This window comes from Phocoena sinus, chromosome 9 (assembly GCF_008692025.1).
Source record: "Phocoena sinus isolate mPhoSin1 chromosome 9, mPhoSin1.pri, whole genome shotgun sequence".
In the NCBI taxonomy this organism is placed as follows: domain Eukaryota; kingdom Metazoa; phylum Chordata; class Mammalia; order Artiodactyla; family Phocoenidae; genus Phocoena; species Phocoena sinus.
The window spans coordinates 6,091,102-6,113,246 of NC_045771.1; the positions used below are offsets into that span (position 1 = coordinate 6,091,102).

Genomic DNA, 22,145 nt, shown 5'->3' on the forward strand with positions numbered 1-22,145 from the left:
CATACCCGGCTCACACACACGCGCAGCCGGGGATAGGTGGGGGCCGAAGCACTTTATTGCGGGGCGCTGGTAAGGGGACTTTAAATTATTCACTTAAATAAAAACGAGGAGGGAGGAGGACGGGGCGAGCACCCCCCAGCCCCTGTTCCCTCTGTCCATCTGTCCCTCGGCCGTCCATCCAGGTAGCAGCTACACAGGCATGGGCATCTCGTTGTACTCATCCACGCCCTCCCGCTCATCGAACACCGGCTCTGCCTCGTTAGCATCCAGCTGTGGTAGGGGCAGAGTCGGAAGGTTGGTGCTGAGCGCGACCTCTTGGTGAGACCAAGGTGGGGGCCGGTGGGGTGGGGAGGGGCGCGGGAGCCTTACGCATCTCATCTCTCGCTCGGTGAAGATGCGGGTGAGCACCAGCATGCGGAGCGGCACCGTGAGGATGAGGATGAAGGGGAAGGCCAGGGAGGCGGCCGTGGACATGACGGCCCAGAGCACGGCCAGGCAGAGCAGCTGCAGGGCTGTGAACAGGTGCATACGGAGGGTCCGAACCTGCGTGGGGGGGTGCGGGGCAAGACAGGTGAGCCCAGGCTTCTCTCCAGCCTCCGAGCGCCCCGGTCCCCGGAGGGCCATCAGGCCTGCCACATCCAGAGGACGACGACCCCTCTCCCCTCCACAGGGGTGGGACGGAAGCGCCTCCTTGGGTGCTTACCGGAGATGGGTCTGCACGGGCTGAATGGTGGCTGGCCAGGGTGGGCAGATGGGGGGCTGGAGGGTGACCCACACAGACCAGGAGGGGGCAGAGGCACAGGGCCCTTCCGAGCCGGGTCTCACCTTCTTGACATAGGTGACGTCTGGGTGGTGTTTGGGTGGCATGAGAAGCAGGTGCAGCCGCTCATAGAACTGGATCCCGTTAAGGGAGGTAACTCCCATGTACAGAAAAATCCCGAAGAGCACAGCCAGGGGGATCTGCCGGAGCAGATCCCCGATGACCAAGGAGAGGCCTGGGGGAGGAGGAGAAGAAACAGCTGGCCCCAGGGCTCTCTACCCCAGTGGCCCCAAGACCCCTCCGGGAAGGCTGGGCGCGAGAGGTGAACGTACCCACAAGCAGGGCAACCAGCAGCCCCGTCACCCGCTGCTCCTTGACCTCCTGGATCTTGGGCTTGTCCCCGGGCGCCACAGCCTTGCTCATGACAGTAAGCGCGTTGGCATGCGTGACGGAGCGGACGGTGGCAGCGGCCAGCCAGGGCAAGCCAAAGAGGGCACAGATGCCGCCCATGGCCACGATGAGCAGCAGGTCCAGGTGGAAGCCGGAGCCCTTCTGCAGCATGCGCTCCTTCTTGGAGATGATCAGCCTGGGCGGAGACAGGCACGCGCTGAGCCCCGGGCCCAGCCTGGCAGACAACTGTGTCTTGCCAGAGTGCCGAGTCAGTCACTTCTGTCTGTTTCTGGAACCTGATGGTCCCTGCCTCTTCCATCAGGGCGAGGGTCCCATCATGGAACTGAGTCCTATCTGGCCCTCCCTACCCTCCTGGACAGCTCCCAGCCCGTACTGTGCCCATCCGAGCAAACGTCAGTGGGATTTTCTGCTGCCTACAAAGTCAACTCCAGCAGCCAGCCTGCCAGGGGCTCCAGCTCCTCCACGCAGCAGGCGGTCACCGTCTGCACGGCACCCCGCCTCTGCCAGGACCACTCACGTGGTGATCTGTGTCTCCATGAAGATAAGGATGAAGACCAAGATGGCGGGCAGCAGGCTGGCGACCATCATCCACACGGGGAAGGAGCTGCGCTCCCCCAGGGGGTTGATGACCCAGCCCCGCTTCTCTGGGGCTGTCACTGAGAATCCGCTGGGCACGCTCAGCTTCTGCGGGGCAGAGGGTGGGGCCGGGGGTGGGTGAACCTTGGAGGGAGTGCCCTGAGCTGCACTGGGCAGGGTGGACGCCGAAGGCGTGCTGTAGGAAAGGCCTGGTGTCTGCCCAGTTCAGAGGCAGCTCTGGACTTGGGGGCCTGAAGGGGAACGTCCAGAGTCCAACACCGCCTCACTGCTGCGCGTGCTCCGCCGTACCTGGGTGTAGGTGTCCTCAATACTGTAATCCACGAGCACCATGATGAGGATCGCGATGGGTACCCCGAAGTCCCCGATCACTCGCCGCACCTGTGGGCGAGCACCGTGCTCAGAGGCCCCACACCTCGCTGCAGCCCTGACTCCGAGTCGCCCCCCTTCCTGCCCCCAGATCTCGCCTCCCTCGGGCCCGCCAGCCCACACACCCGGCCAGGGAAGAACCGGCTGTTCTTGAATTTGCGCAGGAAGAAGGCGATGAAGAAGGTGCCAGCCATGAGCACCAGCGACAACAGGGCGGTGTTGGGCTGGCCCCGGGGCCTCCCCTGCCTGGACGGCCCGGCTGAGCTCTCATTCCTCGGCCCCAGCGTGGCTGCTTCTGCCCCAGCCCACGTGGTGTTCTCGCTACTGTCTGCCTCGGAGCTGTTGGAGACCGAACAGCCGTGGAGGGGATGTTCCTGGAAGATCTGGGGAGAGGACAAAGGATTCTATCAGCTTAACTGGTGAGACATCCGGGACTCAGCTGTATGCTGAGTGGGACAGGTAGGGCTGGGGGTGGCTGGCCTGCCCTCAAGGAGCTTGTCTTGATTAAAAAAATGACCAAGGTGACCAGATGTGAGCACGAGACAACTAGGAATTAAGAGAGGGGCTGGTCTGGGACTTCCCTGGCGGTCCAGTGGTTAAGACTGAGCTTCCAACGCAGGGGGTGTGTGGGTTTGATCCCTGGTCAGGGAACTAAGATCCCACATGCCACCCGGCGTGGCCAAAAAATTAAAAAAAAAAAAAAAAAAAAAAAAAAGTGGGGTTGATCTAATTCGGGAAAGCAGCTGCAAACGAGGCTCCAGCCAGGCCTGGAGGAGCAACACAGGGAGTGTGGTGGGCCTCGGGGGCACATCTCCTGATCCTGACACAGACACAGACGTGGGTCTGACGCCCAGACCGTGACCCTGTCTGTCATCTTGGGGGCCTTTCCCTTTGACCTTCTGGATTGTTCGCCGCTTTAACAAAAGCACAGGGGCTTCCCTGGTGGCACGGTGGTTAAGAATCCGCCTGCCAGTGCAGGGGACACGGGTTCAAGCCCTGGTCCAGGAAGATCCCACATCGTGGAGCAACTAAGCCCGTGAGCCACAACTACTGAGCCTGTGCTCTAGAGCCCATGAGCCACAACTACTGAGCCCGTTCACCTAGAGCCGGTACTCTGCAACAGGAGAAGCCACTGCAATGAGAAGCCCGCACAACACAGCGAAGAGTAGCTCCCCGCCCCCCCCAAAAAAAGAGTAGCCCCCACTTGCCGCAACTAGAGAAAGCCCGCACGCAGCAACAAAGACCCAATGCAGCCAAATAAATAAATATATTAAAAAAAAAAAAATCCACCTGCCAATGCAGGGGACACGGGTTCAAGCCCTGATCTGGGAAGATCCCACATGCCGCAGAGCAACTAAGCCCATGCGCCACAACTACTGAGCCTGTGCTCTAGAGCCCGCGAGCCACAACTACTGAAGCCCGCGTGCCTAGAGCCTGTGCTCTGCAACAAGAGAAGCCACTGCAGTGAGAAGCCCGCGCACCGCAACGAAGAGTAGCCCCTGCTCGCCGCAACTAGAAGAAAACCCGCGCGTAGCAACAAAGACCCAACGTGGCCAAAAATAAATAAATAAAGTTATTTAAAAAAAAACAAAAGCACGTATTACCTTCGTTATTAAAGATATGTGAGTCATCCGCCTAGATATTCAGCCTCACAGGTAATGGAATAATTGCAGAGTAAGCTCATAAGGATCCCCCTTTTCACATCTTAAAGTTTTGAAAATTTATTTCATAGAAGATACTGTGAAATATACGTCTTATATGCTGTGAAGCATGTATACTACTTTTGCAAGAATGTATTTGCAAGTTAAAAAAAAAAACAAAAACGTGAGTCTTTAAGACTGATCTGAAGCTCTGGTATATATGTTGGTGACAGGGAGGGAGGGTGGGTGGGGAAGGGGTGGGGGCAGCAGGAAGGACCAGCCTAGGTTCCGTGGCTCCATGGGGCAGCCCGGCCTCACGCTCAGAGAACAAAGGGGCAGGACGCCCCCGGCTCCCTCCAGTCCCAAAGCCCGGCCCCTCCTGGGCCAGGTTCCGTCAGGCCCACCCACCTTAACCAGCTTGTAGAAGGTCTCGTAGATGAAGATGAGGGAGATGAGGAAGGCGAAGATCTCCTGGGTGAAGCGGGAGACGAAGCGCACCAGGAAGCTCCCCTCCAGGGCCACCATGAGCAGGGCCAGCAGCACCAGCCAGAAGCCAATCCACACGCGGCCCACCAGGTACTCCAGGTCGTTGCTGCTGCAGAACTGGGGTACGGTGGGCAGTCAGGCTCGGAGCCCGGGGCGGGCTAACGGGGCGGGAGTGCTCGGGGAAGAGGACGGGGAGTTGAGCTGGGCAGGGAGGACCAGCCCGGGTAGCCCGTGGCCCCTCACCGAGAAGAAGGCTTCCTCGAAGACCAGCAGGGGCCCCGAGAAGCCGATCACCAGCAGTGGCTGGGCCCCCAGCAGGCAGAAGATCACGCCCTGGACTGCCGTGGACATGATCAGCTCCGATACTCCTATCAGGTCATGCGTCTTCTCTCCTAGGGCGGCAAGAGCCAGCTCAGCGGCTGGCGGCCGGGGGGACCCGTGCGCTCCCCACCACGACCTGAAGCCTCTCCTTACCCAGCAGCCCCCCGAAGGTGATGGCAGGAGACAGGGCCGCGAAGTAGATGAAGATGACGGCGGCCAGGCACTGGGGGTTGAGCGCGTCTCGGAAGTCGCTCAGGTAGTGGGGATAGCGGCGCCGCACATCTCGGATCAAGCCCCCAAAAGGCCGGCCTGTCCGCCGAAGGGGATCGTCTTCCACCACACCTGCCACCTCTACCATCTGCAGGAGCGCTGCAACCCGGGCCTCCATCAGGGCGCCCGTCACAGCCCTCTTCCTCCCGTCCCGCTCTCCTCCGCGTACAACAGACCACCCTCCAGCCTAACCCCCAAGCCCCCAGCCGGCAGCCCAGACCTGGCCCCCGGCCTGCACTGGCCCGTACCCTTATCTTGGGCTGACTTGGGCTCCAGCCCAGCCCCCGGAGGCAACAGCCGGACCTGCTCCTCCCGCTTCTTGAGCATCTGCCGCTGGAAGTGAGCGACGGATCGTAGCAGCTCCTCGCCCTGCACCTCCGAGGGCGGCAGCACCACGCTGCAGTCCAGGAAGGCGTTGATGGCCGTCAGCAGGTCCTCCCGTTCGTCTGCCAGGTAGGCTGCCTCGTGGAATTGCTGCCAAAGCGGGACGGGGCTAGTGAGGACACGGGACGAGGGCCGGGGGCCTGGGGCCAGGCTCGGCGAGCTGGGTGGGGGCATCCCAAGTGGGCTCTGGGGCGCGAGGCCCGGCCGGGCGGCGGCTGACCTTGTCGGACATGAGGGTGGAGATGGAGCGGCCGATCTCATGGTAGTCCATGTTGGCACTGCTCGGGCCCAGCAGCAGGAAGAGGAAGCGCACGGGCACCGGCACCTCCAGCACCGCGTCCAGCTCCGCTGCCTCCCGTAGCCGCACGAAGGCCATGGTGGGGCGGGAGAGGAACTCCACGCAGCCTGGAGGCGTGCAGCCGGCATGGGCGGGGGAGCAGCAGTCGCCTCCCGGCCCCCAGCGCAGGGGCGCCCCCGAGGCTGGCCCGGCCACCCGCACCCTGCCCCCCGAGCTCGCCCCACATACCCACAAGGACCACCGTAGCCTCGGCGTTCTCAGGGATCTTCTCCAGAAGCTTCAGCTCATGCTTGGACTTGGAGCGGGTGATCCCAGCCGGAGGAGCTGCAGGAGGCAGCTCACGCTGGGGACGCAGGAGAGCAGAGCTCAGCCTGGCTACCCCCCACCCCCGGCCCCGCCCGTTCCCGCCCGACTCGCTCGGCGGTCCCGCAGCCCGAGCCGCAGTGGCGGCCGGACCTGACCCAGGCAGGGTCACTTTCTCCCCTCACCTCTCGCTCCACCTCCAGCCGGGTCTCGGGAACACCTCCAATGAGAGGCTCGGTGACGTGGGGGTCGCTCTCGGCCCCCTGGCCGTGGTGATGCCCCAGCAGGGAGCCCAGGGAGCCGGCCGAGATGTTGCGGGGAAAGGAGAAGTCCTTCTCATCACTCGGGTGGCTGGTGGGGCAGCAGGCAGGAGGTGAGGAGGGCCAGCAGCCGGCGCTGGGCACGGGCGGGCGGGCAGGGTGCGGCGGGCGGTGCCTCACCTGTGTTTCAGCAGCAGGGCCCTCAGCACGTTGGCTCTGTCCTCGGCCTTGATTTGGTCAGAGATGACCATCTGCTCCACCACCTGGTGGGCCACGCCAGGCAGGGTCTGCTGGTCCAGGTCCAAGAGCACAGCCCCTGGAATGAGGACCACCGCGAGAGGCCCTCATCCCCAGGCAAGATGCAAGGGCGGGGATGGGAGGGAGGGAGAGCGGGAGGGAGGGAGAGCGGGAGCGAGGGCAGCCAAGTAAGTGCGGCCCAGGGATCAGTGAGCAGGGCCCAGCTCTGCCCAAGGCCCAAGTCCCACGGCCTCTCTGACCCATTTCTTCCAGCCCCCCTCTCCCCGCAGGAATGCTGTGGGGCTCAGCAGAGGCCAGGGAACCCCTGCCATCAGAGAGGCCACCGGGGCCGGGTCCTGCCCAGATGCCCCTTCCGGGAAGCACGCAGCCGGAAGTGCCCCGGGCCACCCCCTCGGCCTAGACTGCTCTTCACTGCCAGCAAGTGCCTCCTCTGACTTCACTCTAGGGTCCTAGTTCTGCCCTCTGGAGCACGACACAGCCGGTCTGCGTCCCCGTGGCAGCCCTGGAGCCATCTGAAGACGTCCCCCTCCAAGTCCAGCAGCTGCTCAAGGACAGTTTCTAGATCTCTCCACCCCGTCACTGCTCTGAGCTGCCATTTCATATAGAAATGAAGGTCCTTTCAAAAGTCACCAGGTCATTTTTCCGTCAAGGTCAACTCGCAGGAACACAGAACTAAAGACCCAACAGAACCGAAGGCCCCCCGAGCAGCCGAAACCAAGATCGCAAAGCCCGGCGATAAAGCACCCACACTTTGGCGCCTTACCCCAAGCCCTCAAGCCTCACTCAGAGCCTAGTTAGTTTCTGCCAGTTTGGAAATAATTCTGACAGCAGGTTTCTGAGTCCTCAGCTGCTTAGAAGCAGGCCTGCTGACAGCAGCTGGGAGCGATTCCCCAACAGGAAGGAGGAAACGAGCAAACAGCAGAACATCAGACACAGCGCTCGCGAATCCTGCATCCGTGCTCATGCAGTCGTTTACACAGCCCTACTACACGTTAGGTCACATTCCCCAGAGTCTCTAGAATTTCCCAAAGCGTTCCACTAAAACTGTTTGACAACACTGTAGCATCCAAAACATACCAGCTTCCGTTATCTGAAAATATCACTTAGAGAAGCTGTTTGCTGAAGATGCCAGACAAGAGAAGAGGGTCAGTCCTGCCCCGCAGTCACCCAGTGACAGAGCCCGAGGAATGGCAGGCATCGTGAGAGGTGATATCATGACAGGAGATGCTCCCTCCTGGGCTCTGGTGACATTACACACCCTGCTGCTCAAGACAAATGTGGGACCGTGTGGTCCTCAGAGAACGGGCTCGGCGGGCGAAGGGAACTCCTGGGGCGATGATGGGCAGGGGGTGGGGCATGGGTTACCGTGGGCCAGGGTCCGGCGCAGCTCCAGGAGGCTGCGGAACGAGAGGGAGGCCACGTGGGGCTTCCCCCAGCGCTCCGTCTCTTCCTCTACATCCTCCTCGAATTTGATCCAGCGCGCCGTCTCCCGCCACTGAGGCTCCTGGTTTTTGTCCAGCAGCAACTCATTCAGTTCCACAAACACCTTGGGGTGAGATCAGAGGGCATGGCAGGACGGAGGGCACAGGCATGGAGCCTGGGCGAGTTATTAACCCATCTGAGACTGTCCCTCGTCTGTGAAATGGAAGTAATACCACCCCCATTACTAGTGTACAACACAGGGACCTAATGTATAGCACAGGGATCTATACCCAATATTTTATAATAACCTATGAGGGAAAAGTATCTGAAAAAAATAGATATATATGTACGTTTAACTGAGTCACTTTGCTGTACCCCTGAAACTAAGACAACATTGTAAATCAACTATACTACAATAATGATAATAATAAAATGGGGGCTAAAAGAAAAAGTATACAAAACATTTAGCACAGTATATGACTCTTAGTAACCGTCTGATGAATGGTCACTACACACACACACACACACACACACACACAAAATGGAATTTTTTTTTTTTTTGGCCTCGCCACGCAGCATGTGGAACTTCCCTGACCAGGGATCGAACCGATGGGAAGTGAGTATTCACCACTTGACCACCAGGGAAGTCCTACATTGGAATTCTGTAGGATTCATTTATATGCTTTCAAGAACTGGCAAAACTAATTGAGAGTGACCGCAGAGCGGTCGCCTCTGAGGGCGGTGACTAGGCAGAGGCCCGAAGGAACTCCCTGAGTGTGGGAAATGTCCTATATCTAGGTAGGGTTGGCCAGGTATTTACACGTGCAGAGTGTCACAGAGCTGTTTGCTTAACCCGAGTGTGCTTTACTGTGTCTGTTCGACCGCAATAAAAAGGTCACCAAAAATAGCCACTGGGAGGGTCAGGGTTCAGGACCAGAGCCCCGAAGTCTAAGGTGGGCAACATCGCTACGTAACTGAGTGGCCTTGACCAGTCACTGCCCCTGATGTATGGCTGATGCCGCCTGGGCCGCCATCCTCACAGGTTACGGGAGGACTGGATGAGCACAGAGGTGACTGGATTCTGAAAAATGAAACGCGCCGCTCCACGGAGTTGCCTCTGGCCCAAACGGTCCTCAAACACCTCGCTGCCGGCTGCCAGAAAACGGGCACGAAAGGGAAGCCGACCTGTCTAAGATGTGAGCCAGAACCGTAAGGCCCACACCAGCAACAGCAGGTAATACCGTAATAACTGTCTGGGGACAGACGGCTACTAGACTTACCGTAGTACCCATGTCGTAATGTGTTTAAATGTTGAATCGTTATGTTGTACACCTGAGGCTAACATAATATTCTGTACCAACTATATTTCAATTAAAAAACTCAGTGCTGTCTGAAGATGTGTATGTCGCACTCTTGTGCAGTGTACAACCTTCAAAACCATACATGGCAACCCTGGTGCTCGAGATGACCGCAGGTCTGAGAAGCGACGGGGGCTGTGGTGAGAAGACGGATGGGGGGATGCTGCAAGACCGTGAAGTGGAGAAATTACCTCGTGGGGCTTGTGGGGGGCCCGGGGCCGAGCCCGAGGGGTGGGGCCAGGCTCTCGCCCTTCCCGGCCACTCTGCACAGACGCTTTGGCATTCTTCCGCACCAAATGTCGCCGTACCCCAGGAACGTCCTCAAACCGGTGACCTGGGGGCGGGGGGTGGAGGGACAGGGTCAAGCGCCCCTTCCTCTTACCCCCACCCTCGTTCCCAGCAGCTCCGGGCTTGGCCCAGGCCCAGCACTCACTCTTCATGAGGTCTAGGTCGGCCGTGGCCAGCGTCTGGGCCTCGCTCTCGTCCGTCGGGACCCGGGGCAGCAGTGCCTGCTCAGCCCCAGTCATGCTGCCGATGCGTCTCCTCTCCTGCAGATTGTAGCTGCGGTGCCCAGGCTGCGCTTTGGCCAGGGGGCGCCCAGAGGCACCCCCATCATCACCTCCCGCTGTGACACTGGCCACAGCCGCCACCTCTTCCACCAGGGCTCTGGACAGACAAAGCAGCCGTGAGCCTGAGAAGGCTGGCCCCTCTCCCTCGGCCGGGAGCCACACAGGAGGGACCCAGGAAGGGGACCGCGCTGGACCTCACCCCTCCTCGCTCCCCACTCTCGGTAGGTGCGGATGTGAAAGAGTGAGGATTCTGGAAGCAGACTGCCGCATCTAAATCCGGCTCGACCATTTACTGGCTGTGCCCCCCCAAGCAATCACACAAGCCACCCGGAACATCAGCTCAGCAGCAAAACGGAGCTGAGGGCAGCCTTCCCAGGTGTGGGGAGAGTGAAGTCCGGAAAAGTACCCAGAGTGGGACCTGCTTCCCCTCCCAGGCACACCCCTAACAATGGACTCGAGGTTCACGGGGTCCCGTGTTTCTAACCAAATGGAGTAAAGTACATGGAAATGGGCCTTTGAAACTGTAGATACCCCACCCCTACCCAACAGTCAAGGAGGATATGAACCCCTGTCCCTTACAGATTCCAGCTTCTGCTCCCGTCCCCCAAGCTGCGATGCCTCCTTTCTCTCTGCCACTGCCAGTGGGTCCCTGTCCCTGCCGCACCATTCCAAACTGTTCTCCCGGCATCTCACCTCCCACAGCTCCCAGCCCCCATCCCCTGCCCATTACCAGTCCCTCCTCTGCCAGGCTTTCTCCACCTACACCGACCTTCCGTGCCCTCGCTTCTGCTCGCACCCCTGCCCACAAATCTGACCCACTTTTCCAGCGCGACGCCGTGCTCTCTCTGGGGCTCCGCCACCTCCTCCTGGCCGTCCAGCCACCTGCAGGCCTGCGCCCCCAGTGCAGACAGCCAACGCGGACCCAGCTCCATCCACATTGTCCTATCTCCCCAGCGAGCCTGTACCGCCCTGGAGGGGCGATCCGCCCTTCACTTCCCCGGGTCCTTCGCACTGCCTGGCACCCAGAAACCAACAGGGAGGTGACAGTAGTGACCTTGAGACCCAGTTCAGTGATTTCTTCCAAGAAGGCTTCTCTGGCTAACAACCCCAAACTCCAATCACCTACTGGTACCGACACTACACCTGAACCAGGTCGTCTGGCACAGAACTTGTTCTGATACCATTTCATGAGACCACAAGCAGGGTAGACTGGCAGCTAGCTCCCCAAGAGCAAGAGGGGGTCTCCTGTTGCTCTCACACCCTTGGGGTCCCGGGGGTGCGTGGAGGTCACCCGTCCAGTCCCTGATCCGGGGTTTGACGCTGCTCCACGTGAAGCCACGGGCGGGGGGGATGGCAGGGGGTGGGAGGAGACGGCTTAGACCACACATCTCTTCCGTGCCAGGCCGACCCATACTTAAACTTCCGTTCACACCACCCTTTAACCCCTACTACCACCTTGCGAGAAAAGTTCTATTATTCTTGGTTTATAGATGGGAAAACAGGCTCATAGACACTGTGACTCGTCCAAAGTCAAATCGCAGCGGCAGGATTGGGATTTCTGAACCTGTCTGAGGACCTCAAGGCTCCTGCTTTGTTCCCCACCTCAACTCGCTGGTGCCGGCCCGGGAGGTCCCTGTTTGGGGACACTTACCCAGTCTGGGCCCCTTTGGTGGCCTGGGGAGCTGCGTCGTGGTGGGGCAGCATCGGAGGGGGAGACGGACTGGTTGTTTCCGCCTTCCGGTCCGCACCTTCATCCTCCTGGAGAAAGAACTAGAACAGGGACCCGTGTGAGCAGGTGAGGCCAGGCCAGGGGTACCGCAGACATCCCCAGGAGCCCTGCCCCCGCTCACCTGCACGGAAGAGGGTGTGGACGCAGGGGGCTGGCTGAGTGCCCGGGCCCCCTCGGCCTCACTGGCCTCATCCTCCTCTTCCTCGCCCTCCTCGATGGTGGGGGTCTCCCCGGTCGGGGAGGCTGCAGGGCGCCTGCGCGGCTTCCGTCCTGAGCCCTGGGGTACCTTTCGGCGCCTGGTGTCGGGAGGCAGGTGGGTGGACAGCGGGTGGTGGATGTGGTGGGAGGACTGCCGGTGGTCTGCAGGGAGGAGGGCGCTTAGCTGCCGGCGGGCACGGCTCCCCGCTCAGCTGGCCGGCCTCCAGCGCCCCCCCCGCCAGACCCCCCGGCTCCATCCTGGCTCCATCCTGGCAGCCAGAGCACCCCTGCCCCGCGCTCACTCCGCCTCCCCGAGCCCCCTCACATTCAAAGTCTGCCTCCCCGTAGCTTCGGCCCGGCTCCTCCCCTCCTCGGGACCCGGCTTCCTGCAGGATCTCCTCAAACCGCTCCACGCCCAGGGTGCGGTGAAGTTCATCCTCGTCCTGCTCAGGGAAGCCTGGCGTCACAGGGCCCAGGCTCTCTGGCTCCGGCTGTGGAGAAGAAGGGGCGGTGAGAACGCATGCACGCACGCACGGGAAACGCTCCTCGAAACCCCACCCCGCCTAGCGGCTGAGTCCAGTACCACCCCCCGCCCCGGCTGCCCTCCCCTCGAGTGCCAGGGACTCGGGACTCAGCACCCACCGCCCAGCGGCCCGTCCCCCGGGTTCCGGGCTCTCAGGACCCTGGCTGGGCGCATTCCAGTCAGTTCTAGGGCCTGTGGAAAGCGTCTGCCCTGGAAGCCTCAGCAGAAATCCTGTGTGTCCAGCCCGCAGGTCAAGGTCGGGTGTGTGATCTGGGCCGTTCACACGGCTGATAGTAGTGAACGCAGCCCCTGTGCTCGGGGATGGCGACTGAGCCTGAAAAGTAACTTCTGCAGGCGCCTGCGCTACCTGACCCGGGCTTGGTCTGAATCGAACTAGAGCCCAGCTCCTGGACAGGGATGCAGCGCTTCCCCTTGGGAGTCCGGAGCCCGGGGCCTCAGCCGCTGCGGTGCCCCGCCCTGCCCCCACCCTCACTCCCCCCACCTGAGTCATACTGCAGGAGCGGCGGGACTGCGGTGGCCTGGCGCTTTGGAGAGCTCAGCCTAGCTAAGCAGCCGGCCGCCCAGCCCACGGCCTTGGTCCAACCCCCACCCACACACACACCCCTCCCCCTACCCCCGCCGGGCGTCTCAGCTCCAGGCACCGCTAAATATTTGCTCGAGAGCTTCTGGACTTGAAGGGCATCGAGATCTCCAAGGGCAGGGGTACCAGAGCAAGGAAGAGCAAGGGGGAGGTAGGCTGGGAAGAAGGGCGGGCCTTGGAGAGTCTCGGAGGTGGGGTCAAGAGCAGCTGGGGGTGGCAGGGATACTGGGCAGGAGAAGATGGAGGGGTGAGGAGTCTGCTTCTCCCCAGCCCACCTCCGCAGCTCTAGCCCGGCTCCCCCCCGCACTGGGCCTCACTCTCACCAGAATTAGCACGCGGGCTAGCCCGGGGTGGGGGGAGGAGGGTCAAGAAACCCTCGCACCTGAGGCTGAAGGAGGAAGTCCATGGCCGGCAGGGGTGAACCCGGGAGGGAGGGGGAGGGGACCAGCCGGCGCCTCTTCCTGGTCACGTGCCCCGCTAGGCCAAGGTGACCAATAACGGGCTGATTATGGCACTGGGGTTAATCATTAGCCTTCCCAGGAAGAAGGGAGGGGGACACGTGGGGCGGTGGCCACGTGGGGGCCAGGAGGGGCGGGGCTGAGTGGCACGTGGGGCCGGGGGTGCAGCGGTCTGCCCAGAGCTACCTTGCAGCAGACCGGCGCCGCCTCCGAGACCCAGTCAGAGGGGGGTCGCTGGCTTAGAGACCCAGGCTTCCCAAAGTTCCTCTCTTGCTGAGGCTAAACAACAACCCGGGTCTTCAGGACACAGAGCCTCAACTCCCTCCCTGGGACCAGAAGCTGTCTGACACCCACCCCCGCAACCGATACCTGTCCCAGACCCAGTGCCCCACGCAAGGCCCGGAGCGGGGATGGCGGTGCCCCTCCCAAGTCCCTCACAGGCTCCCCTCCCAGGCCTCTCCGGACACACACACCCCTGCTTGACACAGACCCGCACCCTGGCCAGAGCCCCGGGGGTGATGGTGGAGAGGGACAGAGGGGCAGTGGGCAATACTCACAGTGCGGAAGGAATCTGCGCCCGAGGCGGGGCGCCGGGGGGCGCTGCTCATGGCCAAATCCTAGCCCTTCTCGCTGTAGCTGCGGCTTTCAGGGCAACAAGGCGGCGGCATAACCTGGGGGTGCGGGGTGGGGGAGGAGCAATCACTGCATGAGAGAGGTGCCAGGCCTGCAGGGGCACCCCAACATTGCACAGCCAGGGGAGAGCAGGGCACGGGGCTTCAAGGAAGCCCGCCGGCCACGAGGGGTCTCCTGGTTGCACAGGATCCTCCCAGACTATGAAAGGCCTTAGAGTGGCCCTTGGAGGGTGGGGGGAGAAAAGAGAGTTATTTATGGGAAGAAAAGAGAGGAACAAAGAGAGACAGAGGCAAGGACTGAGGCACAGGAGGCCACAGAGGGCCAAGGGACTAAGCGGAGTGAGGGGGAGAGAGCCGGGGGTGGGAGATGCTGGGGGGAAAAAAAGGCAGACAGGAGTCAAGGCCCAGACCCGGAGAGAAAGCAGCGGAGATCAGGGAGGGGAGACAGAGGAAGCAGGGAGGAGAGGCCGAGCCAGAAACGGGAGCGGTGGGAGCGGTGGCACGGCACACTGAGGCGGGCTGAGACCAGAGAGGGCTGTGCTGGGGGGAGTGAGACACCCCTTGAGGCAGAGACGACGGGTGGATGAAGGAAGGGAGAAAGAGAGCTCTGGAGAGAGCCCAAAACAGCAAGCAACGGGGCTGTTCATGGGCCCCCTCCTCTGAAAAAAGCCCAGCCCCGAAGTGGGGGGGGAGGCTCCCTGGGGGAGGGGCAGGAGCCCAACTCCACTCACTCAGTGGGAGGGAGGAAGGGAGGCTGGCAGGCACAGGCCGGGCGCGACTTTATAATGGGGGAGGGGCACGTGACGACCAGAAGGAGGGTGGGCACAGAAACTCCGAGGTTCTGCCCTCAGGAACGGTCCAATCCCTCCCCTCCCCAAGCCTGGGGCCAGGAAAATCTGAGTGGCAGGGCTGACGCCCTCCTGACCGTGACTGTAGGGGTGTCTGGGGAGGACACCGTGCAGGGGGAGGGCAGCGAAAGAGCTGCGGTTAGGGAACCCGACCAGTGCCAACTGGGGTACCTATTCCTAGTGGGGGCAGTGCTGGGGACACCCAAGGCTCTGCAACGGCAAAAGTACCGAAGCTCCCCAGTGTGTCACTGGGGGGTCAGGGTTACCGGATTTAGGGCCAACTCGGGGGTAAGACAGGTCAGTGCGGGGTCAAACAATGTAGGTCTGGGGGTCAGTCCGGGGTGGGGAGCCGGGAGCGACACATTCCTGGCCGGCCTTCCAACTCAGCTGACTGCCCTCTTCACCTCCCCCTAGCAGGCCCTCCGCCAGGGCAAGTCTGGTGCGGGGGAGAGGGGTGCTGGGGGAGGAAACCCGGTCTGGGAAGGAGTGCCGGCACCTGCCGGCGCCACACGCCCCGCTCCAGGCTGTGCCCTCAGTGCGCTCCTCCATCCTCCCCTCCTCCCTTTACCTCCGCCCCCCCCTTCGCCCCCGCCCCCACCATCCCAGAACACACAGCAGCCTCTGTCCAGAGCATCGATGCCGATAATCCGGGCTGGGGGCACATTCCGGGGACCAGCCCCGACCAGCCCGGAGGATTAGCAACTCTCCCCTGCCCAAGGGATTAGCACTCCGGACCCCCTTGGGGGGCATTAACCACCCCCCAGGTGAATTCGCACATTCCACAGCTCTTCGATGTGGGCCTGGGGGGGGTGGGGAGCGAAGGGAGGAGGGAAAAAGTGGACCCTGGATTTCAGGCGGCGCCGCCCCCCACACCCAGCACAGAGCTCCCCACTCAGACAAGCCAGCCCCCCAGGAGCTAGGTCGAACTCTCCGCGCTCGCCTTTCCCATCCCCACCCAGCTGCTCCCTCTTCTGCCTGACCCCTTGTCCTGACCTGACCCGCCAACCCCTTCCCGGCTCCGCCTCCCAACCCCGAGATCGGGGGCAGAGGCTTGGGGCAACCCCTAGGCAGGGCACCCTGGACGGCATGAAGGATAGAGTAGGGGACCAAAGGGGAGGGGTGTCGTCTTGGAGTCCATCCAGGAGTTGGGAGGGCCGGCGGCGCCTCCCAGAGAGTACCCCCTCCTGGTGGCAGGGGGCGCGGCACCCTCGCTTTAGGGAACTCTAAGAAGCGGACCCTGGATCCCGCTTCCTACCAGCAATCACTCCTCTCGCCTCCCCATCCTTCTCCCCAAGACCTCGCTTCCCCGCGCCCCAGTCTCCGCCCTTTCCTGCACTTCCACTCCCTCCCAGCTCCGAGTGCCGAGTTCCCCCCTTTCCTTTCCCCTCCCTTCCTCCCTCCGCGGCCCTGGCCCTCCCCCTCCGCCACCTCTCCGCTTACCCGCTTCCTCTGGACTTCGTGCTGCAGGGGTCTCGGGGTCTCTCCCCCTTCTCTGGAGCCCTCGCGCGCTCCCGCCGACTCCTCCGTGCCCACCTTGGGGCGCGCCCCCGTCGCTCCCAACTTCTCCCAACTCAACTTTCCCCCGCGCCACAGGCAGGCCAGCCCCCTGCGTGCGCGCCCCCTGGCGCACCGTGCGCGGCCCCGCCGCAGCGAGTTGGGAGGCGCGGAGTGGGGGCCGAGACCCGGGGGCGGAGGCGCGCTCCCAGGCACGGCCCGGCACTGGGAGCCCAGCGCCGAGGAGGCAGCCCCGGCTGTCGCTCCGCGCGGCCCAGCGAGGTTGCCGCCCCGGGCTTCCCCGCACGGACGCCCCGGGGACGTCGTTTCTTGGCCCCATTAGGCACCTCTGGGCGGAAAGGGGCCTGCCTCATGCTGGGGATCCCAGGCAGGAAAAAGGAGGCACAAAGATGATCAGGAAATTCGAGGCGGAGGAAGTTGAAATATATATGCATCGGGGTCAAGCTTCTCTCGCGGCCGCGGGCGTCCCCCGCCTCCCACCCGCAGTTTCCCCAGTGCCTCCAAGAAAGCCCCTGTCTTTGCCTGGAGGACAGGGACGGGGGGTGGGGGGAGGGCGAGAGGGGTGATGGCGGGGATGGATGCCCATTACCCTGAACTTAGACTTTACGAACCGGGGAGATTCTGCCTCGGAGAGATTCCCTGCGGTGACCTTCCTTCTCGAACCCTATTCATAGTCATCACCTGTCATTTAAAGATCTCTGTGTGTACTTCTGGTTTTCTAATAAATTATAACTTGTTCCAGATAAGGAATATACGTTTCGCTTCTTTAGTCTGCCACCGGCTGAAGCACTGCAATGTGTATGCAGAAAACGTTCAGATATAAACGAGTTAATTAACCAATGTTTAGCACCAACTTTGGTTCCGGCGCTGAGGAGTGCTGTTTGGGGCAGTTATCATCCAGGTCACATCCCTCAAGAATGCAGTCATGAGACAGAGAGAAGCCGCAAGAAAAATCTATAATCAACTCCTTAAGGGATGAGGTCAAGGCTGCTTCAAGTGTAGCTTCTGTCTGTCCTTCTGTCTGTCCTTCTGTCTGTGGAGGGCAGTAACCAACCTGCCAGCCCTCGGCCACACCCTGGCCGACTCCAGTGGGCCCGGGCTCTGCAGGGGGTTGGGGACACCCTCCCAGTGTCCAGCCAGCTTGCCTCGGGATATCAGAGTGCAGCGAAAGGCTGGAGTTGGGTGGGCTCCGAGACGACAAACGGGGCTCACAGGAGAGAGGAGTCTCTGGCGTTTGGTGAATCCAGTCTCCACTGGGGCACACCTGCCTCTCTTTCCAGCCCTGCGGTCAGCTGGTTCCTGTGAAGTCATCGTCAGCAAGATATGGCTCAGAGCCATTCCCCAATCAATCCTGAGGTCACCAGATGGCCTTAGGGAGAGGTGGAAACCCGTGCTGGGATTGTCAGGGAGTCGATGGAACCTCAATATCATCAGGGGCAGAGCAGGGCCACCTGGGCTCAGGATGAAGGCCGCCAAAACCCAAACCTTAGAAATTGCCCTACCCCCACCCCTGCTGCCTTCTGGAATGTGTAGTCCCGGAGAGGTCCTTCTCAAAAGAAGGCTGTAAGCGCTGAAAAGGAATAACACTAGCAGGGCACACTGGGAGCCGCGCGCGACGGCGGGGAGCCGGGAAAACGGACACGCGATGCTTCCTGGGACTTGAAGTCCAAGGGTCGACTCCGCGGTCGAACAGGAGTCCCGGGAGGCAAGTGCTGCAGAGAGCCTGAGCGCAGCCTGCTGGGGGTTGTAGTCTTCTTGTTGTCTAAGGCCCCGGACATTACTGGGAAACGTGGCGCCCTAGGACTACAAGCCCGAGAAGCCCATGCGCAGGCAGTGGGGCGGGGCAGGACCGGAGGCTGGGGTGCCGCCTCCTCTGCAACGCCGGGCCCGGAGTCTTAGAACCCAGGGCCCGCAAGGGTCCTCGCGCGGCTGCCGCGATGCAGAAATACGAGAAGCTGGAGAAGATTGGGGAAGGTAATGGGACCACGAGATGTTCCTGCAAGATCTCTTTCTGCAGACCCTTTAGCATTCCTTGCATCCCGGGCTGCTGTACCGTCAGCAATACCCACAGACTCCAACCTCAGCACTGGCTGCAGCCCTGGCCCTGAGCTCAACACTCCTAGCAGACACCAATCCTCCCCCGTTAGCATTTCCCATAGACGCCCCCCTCCCAACCTTAGCACCCCTGTAGACCCACCTCCGACCTCTGCACGTGCTGCATTTCCTACCCCTGTCCTCAGCGCCACTTGCAGAACCTCACCCACAGTTCTCGCGGCAGACCTCCAACCTCAGCGTTCCTGCCGGCCCTCATTCCTCTCCCAGACCCCTGCTCCCTATTTTCAGACCCTCCAGAAGCTCGGCCTTTATTGTAGACCTCCTCACCCAGCAGCTGCAGCCTCTCCCTGTTGCAGACACCCTTGAGCCATCTGCAGGCTCCTCCCTGCCACATCCCCCACTTCTCCAGGCATCAGAAGTAACACACCCCCAACGCTGCTTGCTCTCCCGGCAGGGACCGCCTGGGTTGGGGAAGGGTGCCCCATCCTTTCCCTCAGCCCTGACCTCCTTCCTCTAGGCACCTACGGAACAGTGTTCAAGGCCAAAAACCGGGAGACTCATGAGATCGTGGCTCTGAAACGGGTGAGGCTGGATGATGATGATGAGGTAGGACTGGGGTATTGGGGCCAGGGAGGGGTTGAGGGCCTAGGCTGGGTGGGATGTGACTGTGGCCCACCTGGCCCCCTCCAATGTGTAGGGAGTGCCGAGTTCTGCCCTTCGGGAAATCTGCCTACTCAAGGAGCTGAAACACAAAAACATTGTCAGGTGTGTAGGTGGGTGGGGTCCTCCTTGCCTGTGTGGTCTGGTGGTGGGGGCTTCAGAGATGGGCTGGGCTGACACTGGGATAGTAGGTGCAGACTTGCGGCGCTGCCTGGCTGAGCACTCGCTTCTCCCTAGGCTCCACGACGTCCTGCACAGCGACAAGAAGCTGACTTTGGTTTTTGAGTTCTGTGACCAGGTGAAAGGGGGACTTGAGGGACAGTAGCCTTGGGAGGATATAGGGACCCAGACTGAGGTTAAACTCCATCCCATCCCCCACCCCCATCCCTCTTTTAGGACCTTAAGAAGTATTTCGACAGCTGCAATGGTGACCTAGATCCTGAAATTGTGAAGGTGAGGATACTGGTTTCCTGGGAGCTCACTGGGGCTGGGGTTGGCGTCCGGATTCAGTGGACATGCTCTCAGGCCCTGCACGGGGACACTCGGGGCACGAGGGGAGGAGAAAACCCTGGTTCTGTCTCCGAGAGCTTCCATCTCAGCAGAAGCACTTTCACGTGATCGCTTTGACCTGAAGGGAACACTCTGATGTCAGTGATAGGATTTACATTTGCGAGGCAGGAAAATGAGGTTCAGAGAGATTCATTCATTCAACAAATACGTCCTGAATGCTTTGCAGTGTGGCAAGCACTGTTCTAGGCCCAGGTTCCAGGGCGAAGAAGTGCTGACTAATAATACAGCACAGCATATACGTTGTTGGTTATGATGTTCGTGTTCAAATGAGGCCAGGTAGGGGAGAGATCAGTGTGGGCTGGAAAGGTAGGAAGGCCCACCAAGTTGTCAGTTCTGGAAAGGTGCGGACCGGGGCCCCCGTTCACCTTTCGAGTACCCAGCAAGGAACGAAGTAGGTCCTCGATAATGAAGGGGTGATGCTGGGCCGAGCTTGGTGCTGAAAGACTGCTGGGGTTTCAAGGCAAAGCAGAGGGGAGCGTGACCCATCGTTGGGCCCGCTTCCAGACGGTTCGATGAACTCCTCCCTGCCCCTCCCCCAGTCGTTCCTCTTCCAGCTGCTGAAAGGCCTGGGATTCTGTCACAGCCGAAACGTGCTACACAGGGACCTGAAGCCTCAGAACCTGCTCATAAACAGGGTACCTCTGGGCGAGAGGACGGACCTCAGGGAGGCTGGCGTGGGATGAGGGGAGCTGGACGGGAAGGCGGGAGCGGGGGGGCTGCCCTCAGACTGTGGAAGAGCCCCTCTCCGTGCCCCTCCCCCTCCCCCTCAGAATGGGGAGCTGAAATTGGCTGATTTCGGCTTGGCTCGCGCCTTTGGGATCCCTGTTCGCTGTTACTCAGCTGAGGTGAGCTGCGGGGCGGGAAGTGGGGGTGAGGGAGGGAGTCCCCAGCCAGCATCCCTCAGCTCCTCTGGGACTCCTCTCTGAGCGCTCTCCTCCCCAGCCCTCAAACTGGGGGTCCCTGTGGTGGGGTCCTTTCCAGGTGGTCACGCTGTGGTACCGCCCACCGGATGTCCTCTTTGGGGCCAAGCTGTACTCCACGTCCATTGACATGTGGTCGGCGGGCTGCATCTTCGCAGGTGACACGCCGGGGTCTGCGGGGGCAACTCCGTCTCCCGTTTGAGTCAACCAAGAGGGTCTGGAGGGTCCCCTCTGGGGAAGGGAGTGGGGCCCCTGGGTGGGGAGGAGGCAGGGCAGGGCTGTGGGGGGGGCTTCTTCGCCTGTCACCCCCGCCCCCCGCCTCCCTCCCAGAGCTGGCCAACGCGGGGCGGCCCCTGTTTCCTGGCAACGACGTAGATGACCAGCTGAAGAGGATCTTCCGATATTCTTCCATCTCCCTTCACCTCAGGCCCTCTGGGAGGGGATCTGGAAGCCCCTGGAGCTCAGAGTGCAGGCAGGGAGGGCGGCGGTGGGCTGGGCTAGGCCTGGGGGTGCCTCAGGGCTTCTCCTGAGGGCAGAGGGTGCCCGCCGCCAGCTGGAGAGCGTGCAGCCTGTAGGCAGGGAGGGCTCACTCCTCCAACTGAGAGCCGAATCCTTAGGCTGAAGGAGCCGAAAGGAGCAGGGGGACGATTAGTGAGAGTGGGGGACCGCTGACCGCTTCATCAGGACCACGGACCTCAGGGTTTAGGTCAAAGTCGTTAACGGCTATACAGAACCTGGCCTGCAGAAAACGGCACGCAGCTGGGACTGCGTATGAGGGTCGCATGGGCCGGGGGCCGCCTTCTGTCGTGAGCTGGGGGATAAAGTGAGGGGGGCAGGGGTGGGTATGAGGAATCCCCCTTCCCCAGGGGAAGAGCCCCTCACCTGCCCCTTTCCACCTGAGTGATCCTTGACCCCGTGGACACGCTGCTGGGGACACCGACCGAGGAGCAGTGGCCCGCCATGACCAAGCTGCCGGACTATAAGGTGTGATGGGTAATGGGCTCATGCGTGGTTCGTCAGTGGCGCCCCTTAGGTCCTGGCCCTAGCAGCCTCCAGGCCCCCGCACCCCTGGCTGACTCACCCTGCCCTCCACAGCCCTACCCGATGTACCCAGCCACAACGTCCCTGGTGAACGTCGTGCCCAAGCTCAGTGCCACAGGGAGGGACCTGCTGCAGGTGACCAAGGGCAGGGTACTGGGGCTGGGGCCGGGGCACTTGTCGGGAGGGACCCGGGGAGCGCGGGGCTCTGGGCGTGAACCTGCCTCGCCTTCTTCTGTGCGTCCAGAACCTCCTCAAGTGTAACCCGGTCCAGCGCATCTCAGCAGAAGAGGCCCTGCAGCACCCCTACTTCTCCGACTTCTGCCCCCCCTAGGCTCCAGGCCCCCGGCGGCCAGGCTGGGGCCTGGCCTATTTAAGCCCCCTCTGGGGAGGGGAGGAAAGGCAGGGATGCACGGTGTGCCAAGCTCCAGCTGTGCTGGGCCCAACCAGGGTGGAGGCGCCCTAACCCGTGTTCTTCACTCCCTCCGTGGACTTTATTTAATTTCATAAATTGGCTCGTTTCCCACAGTCTGGCTGATGTGCTGGAAAAGTGGCTCTGGGCGGCGGGGTTGGGGGGCGTGGTGCTGGGGGGCCCTGAGGCTCTGTTTCGCTTCCCCACCCTCTGCAACCCAGCTGTCCAGCCCTGGCTCTGCTACTCTGAGTGGCTGGAGGCTGGGGGTTGGAGGCTATGACCC

At 61.6% G+C, this 22,145-nt stretch overlaps 2 protein-coding genes across 3 annotated transcripts; one reads left to right on the forward strand and one right to left on the reverse strand.

Annotated features, from left to right (window-relative positions):
- Window positions 1–33: 33 nt before the first annotated feature.
- On the reverse strand, window positions 34–16,305 carry SLC4A2 (solute carrier family 4 member 2). Of its 2 annotated transcripts, XM_032642795.1 has the most exons (23): window positions 16,133–16,305; window positions 13,770–13,883; window positions 11,956–12,121; window positions 11,554–11,792; window positions 11,355–11,473; window positions 9,568–9,800; window positions 9,326–9,468; window positions 7,720–7,900; window positions 6,277–6,412; window positions 6,022–6,187; window positions 5,762–5,876; window positions 5,456–5,640; window positions 5,100–5,325; window positions 4,735–4,950; window positions 4,504–4,652; window positions 4,183–4,377; window positions 2,260–2,517; window positions 2,057–2,146; window positions 1,689–1,855; window positions 1,093–1,346; window positions 826–995; window positions 370–543; window positions 34–270 (listed from the first exon to the last, which is right to left on the reverse strand). In XM_032642795.1, exons 2-23 carry the CDS (start codon window positions 13,818–13,820, stop codon window positions 190–192), a joined length of 3,714 nt encoding a protein of 1,237 aa, XP_032498686.1. In that variant the 5' UTR covers window positions 13,821–13,883; window positions 16,133–16,305; the 3' UTR covers window positions 34–189. The 2 variants fall into 2 exon arrangements, with proteins under 2 accessions (XP_032498686.1, XP_032498687.1); XM_032642796.1 differs by lacking the exons at window positions 13,770–13,883; window positions 16,133–16,305 and adding an exon at window positions 13,137–13,175.
- A 1,722-nt stretch (window positions 16,306–18,027) lies between these two features.
- Window positions 18,028–21,978, forward strand: CDK5 (cyclin dependent kinase 5). The gene is made up of 12 exons (XM_032644048.1): window positions 18,028–18,181; window positions 18,780–18,868; window positions 18,960–19,027; window positions 19,160–19,220; window positions 19,319–19,375; window positions 20,032–20,127; window positions 20,263–20,337; window positions 20,474–20,570; window positions 20,743–20,812; window positions 21,336–21,396; window positions 21,508–21,588; window positions 21,698–21,978. Exons 1-12 carry the CDS (start codon window positions 18,145–18,147, stop codon window positions 21,782–21,784), a joined length of 879 nt encoding a protein of 292 aa, XP_032499939.1. The 5' UTR covers window positions 18,028–18,144; the 3' UTR covers window positions 21,785–21,978.
- Window positions 21,979–22,145: the final 167 nt, after the last annotated feature.